General features: G+C 32.6%; 1 protein-coding gene across 1 annotated transcript; it reads left to right on the forward strand.

Annotated features, from left to right (window-relative positions):
• Positions 1-4,356: 4,356 nt before the first annotated feature.
• LOC142549986 (uncharacterized) lies at positions 4,357-5,928 on the forward strand. The gene is given in 2 exon segments (XM_075659230.1): positions 4,357-5,054; positions 5,268-5,928. Coding segments are annotated over 2 exon segments (1,206 nt in total). The 3' UTR covers positions 5,776-5,928.
• Positions 5,929-6,501: the final 573 nt, after the last annotated feature.

A 6,501-nucleotide genomic window follows, 5' to 3' on the forward strand; every position in this document is an offset into this window, starting at 1 on the left:
AAGATATATGCATGCATGTGCTAAACCACATGCATGCAAAATTGTTTTAATTGCTTAATTGTTTTATTTAATTGATTTTAATGCTAGCATGATATTTATTATATGATTATATGATATGATTGCATGATTAAATGATAATATGACATGATTTCATGAAATTAAAGATTTTACCTGAATATTCGATAATAGGCAGGGGAAATGAGACCGGGGACGACCAAGACAAGAATATGTATTTGTATTTAAATAATGGCAAGGCTTCCTAATATGATTAAAAATGATTTAATTTTCCTAAAAATATTGGAGTTCGAATTACTTTACGAGTCGAGCTCGATTTTTTCCGGGAAGTCGGTTTTGGGCAAACAAGGAGTTTTAAAGGATCAGAAATATTATTTTATGGAAACTAATTTTATAAACTTTTATTATTTAATCAATTAAGTGTTATTGGGTCCAATTTAATTAATTTAAGTACGTCCAATTACTCTTAAGCTTGCAAGCCCAAAACCAAAGCCCATTAACATGTTAATTAATTATAAATAAGGCTCCTAGGTATACTAAATCTCATAATTCAGCCTCCATTCAGCCGATTTTCACCCTTACACACTTCACAATTTTTGAAAAAATAAGGGGAAGAAAAGCTTGTGTTCTTCGTCACCCGTTCGTCCTTCCTAGTTGACGATTGAAAATTCGAGCGTTATAAAAGCAAAGGCAAGTTTTATAAACTCTTTCAAACATCATAAAAATCATATTATGCATGAATTAATTGTTTATGCATGAAAAAAATAGGTGTTTGAATATTTTTATGGTAGAACGTTTGTTTTCAAAAATACGATGTCTTTACGCTATTATAAAAAAATGTTTTTGAATCCACGCTTCCAATACATGATAAAATATAAATGAATTATGATCAAAACATGATAAAACTTAAGGAAATAACAAGCTTGAATAGCCGAGAGAATTCAGAGAAGGAACCGTGGGTGTATGGCTTGTACAAAATTCAAGGGACTTGGCTAGGGTGCATGGGGTCATGGGGCTCGACCGGGTCTCGAGGAGGGCTCTTTATGGACGTGGTTCAGAGTCAGGAAGGGTCCTAGCATGGCTAGGACTCCTTGGTCGCAGCTATGGAGGAGTCCCGTGGAGCAAGGACTCCTCACGTAAGCTTGTAGTGTATCGCAGCAGCAGAGAGGGGTTTTGGCTGGCCTGGGCACGAGCCAGGCTAGTCCATCAGGGTCCTAGAGTGATGGTCAGGGGTTGGGATATATGATTGAAAGCTTATGATAAAAATGATTTTATGATATATGATTTATGATGATGATTAAAGCTATTTTTAAACAATTTTTAAAATGATTTATTTATGCTCAAAGCTCATTTTAAATGATTTATTTATGCTTAAAGCTATTTTTAAATGGTTTATTTATGTTCAAAAGATTATTTTAAATAAAAGTTTGATTTTTAATGCATGTGATCGTATATGTATTATTTGCTATCCATGTTTAAAACATGCTGAGTCTTTAGACTCACTAGGTTTGTATGATGCAGGATTCTATGATTTATGGGAGGCGGTGATGGTTAAGTGGATCGAGTGCAACAGTACACACCCGAGGGCCTTTATGTTTCCGCACTAGCTAGATAGATTTATGATTTAAAGATTATGTTAATAATTTTTATTAGAGATATTTTTTATACTTTGTTTTATTGTTAGTTGATCTTCTAAAGGTCAATTTAGGAAGTTTTGGTTAGTCGATGATTTATGATTTTATTTTATGCAATTGAGATTTAAATTGTTAGTCTATTATGATTCATGATTATGTAATATTATTTTATTAGAATTTATGATTTAAGATTAGGAAAAAAAATTCAAGGTCGTTTCAGATAAAGACATTTATAAAAACTTCAGTAGAATTTTTAGTCTTGAATCACACATTTAAATAGTTGAACTCTTCTAACGTTAATTTTTGCTTCAACATTCAACTTTAATTTTTGCTTCAATATTCAACTTGTACTAATAGTTGACACGGAAGCAAATAATCTTTTGTCTCATTTCTCTTCATAGTATTTTGCAATTATTGTTCCTTGACATGAATACAAATATGTCAAATAAAGGCCTTTGAATTTTTGACCAATGAGATAGAAAAACATATGTGTATCTTTGTCTTATTGTTATACATTTTTGAACAACCGGAGACATCCGTTAATATCCATTGATTGATCAAAAGATTTTCTGAAAAGTATAGCTGGTACGCATATGAAATAGCTCGATGCACAAGCATATCATCTATAGAACATTGTGCAGTTAGAGTACTATTAGAAAATCTTCTATAAAAATTTAGTTCAAGGGGATAAATCCAATCTGATTTTTTGAATCAGCTTGAACTAAAGTAGAAAAATCCAACCTGATTTTAAGATAACTAGCTGGAAACAGTCCAACTAAAGTCTCGAATAAGCAGTCCGACTTGAGTCCAGATCATCCAGCTCTAAACCTATAAATGCAATAAAATAGAAGTTGGATCCTGAAACAGTTCGACGTTGTGTGTTATAACCCAAACTTAGAAATTTTAATATAACAATATTTTAATTTTTGGTGATGATAAAACTAAGTTGTTAGACTCAAAGAATTACAGTAATACATCTCAATTAATTCATAAAAATTAAGAAAATTAAATTAAATTTTTATAGAGATTTGCAGAAAATAAAGATCTATTACACCTATTGTCATATCTAAAGATCTTATGCTGAGAATGTGAGGGCTGATAAGGTCAGCTTCCACTGCCTCCACCTCCACCACCACCACCATTAGACCATCTCCAACCCTGCGCTATCATAGCGTTTGATAGAGTGGAGTTTTTGCTCCAACGGAGGCTGCGCCATTTCTCCAAAATGGCGCAGCCTCCCTCATCTGCGCCAAATTTGGCGCAGAGGAGAAACCCAGAGCCAAAATGGCGCTGGGTTTGGGCCTTTTTTTATTTTTTTTAAATTTTTTTAATGTTTTTTATTTAATATAAATATGTATTAAATATTTTTAATAATAATATTATATAATTGATGAGTAAAATTAAATCGTGTTGATATAAAATATAATTCATAATAAAAGTTAAAACACAAAAAAATTAATTATAATTATATTAGAAAATTTATAAAAATATTTCTAGTTTTTTATTTTATTTTTGACATTTTGAACTCTCGTAAATATATAATTGATAAAATATCAGAAAAACCAAAAACAAAATTTTGAAATTAAAATTACAATACCCAATTGAAATACAAAATACAAAGATAATACATAATTGAAATACAAATTCGAAGATAATACATAATAGAAAATTACAAAGATAACAATGCGAATAAAAACATAAAAATGAGAAACAATGTAGATGATAAATAATCTCCTAAATTAGATCCCGATCCTCCAAAATCACCAAAATATTTCCCAAATGTATCATTTTCGTGTTGTCCATGTTCTTCATTTCTTTTTTTCAAAATTTTGGCTCGTTCCTTTCGAACAATTTCGCGCATTTCTGGATCACCTATCGTGCTTAAATCCATGTACAAAACTTTATTCTCCTCTTTAAGGGTTGCTAATGCTATTTGTTGTTGTCTAGTTTCAATTTTTTTTTTGTTTATTTGCTAATTTGAGCTGCTCATTTTGCAATGCTAGGAGTTTCATCTCATAACTTTGTTGAATTTCAGTAGATCCTTTTTGTAATACATTTATAAGATCGCGATGCCCTTCTTTCATTGTAGATATCAATTCCAACACATTGTCGTCCCTTTTTTCTTTAGTTTAGATTTTTTAACACCAAGAGGTCGCTGGGATGAAGTGCCGCCCGCATTTTCATCACTACTTAAATTAATTGAAAACGGAGGTAATCCAAGAGAACCTGATATTGGAGTATTTGGTGTCTGGCTATCTGACTGTGATGAGTCCAAACTTGTGACATGCATTCTTGCTGGTGCGCTCATTTGATTGATGTCACTCGAGAATTTCTCCATATCTTTCATAATATACCACACATGATCATATTTGAATCGGATATATTTTACTTATAGTAGAAAGAAGATAAGATTGTAATCTCATCCAACGGGCAAGATCAGATGTAATCTCATCCAACGATCATAATACTGATAAGGTTGTAGATATCACAATCCAATCCAACGGCCAGATTCTAGATAAGGCAATCTCATCTAACGGTCAAGATGATGATAATATTGTAATCTAATCCAATGGGCAAGATTAGATGTAATCTTATCCAACGGTCATAATACTGATGATGTTGTAGATAACACAATCTAATTCAACGGACAGATTGTAGATAAGGCAATCTCATCCAACGGTCATATTTTTTGATAAATTATTATATAATGCGACGCAATATCCTAGATTCTCACACCACATTCTACGCTCTCACAAACTTGAAAATGAATTCTCATTTCCAATTTCACGCATCATCCTCTAGTTCATCTTCATTGTCTGATAATGAAGATGAAACACCTACTAATTGGATGGATGATTTTGAGAATTTGGATAATACACGAAATGCAATATTGAATATTGTAGCACAAGATCAACAGTTGGTTGCTACCTACATTATCCACCAAGAGCAAGAAGTCACACACAGAGGTTCAATATCAGGTCATATAATAACTCACCGTGATCGGGAAATTGCCGACCGTAATCTGTTCAACGATTACTTTGCCAATAACCCAAGATATAACGAAGCAATGTTCCGACGGAGATTTCGAATGTCTCGAAATCTTTTTCTTCGTATAGTTGATGAAGTAAAGAATCATGATATTTACTTCACACAAAGAAGTGATAGTGTGGGGCGTCTCGGGCTATCGACTATTCAAAAAACAACTGTTGCTTTGCGAATTTTAGCTTATGCATTACCCGCGGATGCTACTGATGAATATATCAAAATTGGAGAGTCCACTGCAATTCAATGCATGCAACGATTTTGTCGAGCCGTGGTGGAAGTTTTTGCTGAGCGATACTTGAGATCTCCTACTGCCAATGATGTTTTCAGGTTACTTTATATTGGTAAACAACGCGGATTCCCTGGAATGTTGGGAAGTCTTGATTGCATGCATTGGAAGTGGAAAAATTGTCCAACGGCTTGGGCGAGTCAATATGCAGGTCGTAGTGGTTCTACAACAATAATTTTAGAAGCAGTAGCTGACTACGACCTTTGGATATGGCATGCATATTTTGGTATGCCCGGATCCAATAATGACATAAATGTTTTGGGATCGTCCAATCTATTTTCCAACATCGCACAAGGTATTGCCCCTCGAGCTCATTATACAATTGGAGGAAAATAATATGATACATGATATTACTTGGCTGATGGTATTTATCCTAAATGGTCAACTATTGTACAATCTATCCACGATCCACACGGTTCAAAAAAGAAATATTTTGCAATGAAACAAGAATCCTGTAGAAAAGACGTGGAGCGTGCATTTGGTGTTCTCCAATCTCGATTTGCGATTGTGGCATCTCCAGCACATGCTTGGAAGAAACATCATTTACATGATATAATGACAGCATGTATTATAATGCACAATATGATTATCGAAGATGAACGTGACCTTAGCTCACCCATTGAAGCTATGAGAGAAGCACCAACTCCGGATGTAGAAATGGTTGTCGATGAGAATATCAGATTTCAAGAATTTTTCGCTCGATATAAAAGGATAAAAGACAAAGATGCTCACTATGCACTACGAAATGGTTTAATTGATCATTTGTGGGAGGAATATAGTTGTTCAGATGTTTGAATTTGGATTCATATTAAGTTCTAAAAATAAATTATCTGTATTAAAATTATGTCAATTTTAATAATGAAGCATTTGTATTAATTCGTATTATAAATATTAGAGTTAATATATATAAGAATCAAATAAATAAATTTAGCTATTAATAAAAATAAAATTATAATTATAATACTAATGTTAACATTAATTATAATTATATTGTTAAATTTATAAATAAATAGTAAACAAAAAGAATATTCTAGAAATATACTTTTTAGCGTAATATTTAAAGTAAATGAGTTGGAGATGAATGTTATATTTGTTGCAGAAACTGCACCAAAATAGATTTATAGGTTGGAGATGACCTTATAACCTCATTTCTTCTGATAGTGGTCGTGGGCTCTCTGCCTTTTCTTGCATCTTTGTCTGTTCTTCTTCTATTCTTTTCTGGTCTTCATCTTTTTTTTTGCTCTTCGTCCTTTTTGGCATCACTACACTGCGTATAATCCATCATTTCTTGTCGTTGGTTTCCTAAATGGATTGCAAGTTATCAATCTGGGCCTCTAAATGTTGTTGAACTTTTGTGATATCTCTTTGGTGTCATTCTTAACCAGTTCAATTCTCTTATAGTTTGTAATGACAGTCATAGAGAGAGTAGAGATTTCTTTGATCATTTGTTTCTCAAAGTAAGCGAGAAAAGTTGCAGAATCAGTCTGTTGAACTTTGAAATCATCAAATTTCTTGACAATG

This window comes from Primulina tabacum, chromosome 6 (genome assembly GCF_025594145.1).
Source record: "Primulina tabacum isolate GXHZ01 chromosome 6, ASM2559414v2, whole genome shotgun sequence".
NCBI lineage: Eukaryota > Viridiplantae > Streptophyta > Magnoliopsida > Lamiales > Gesneriaceae > Primulina > Primulina tabacum.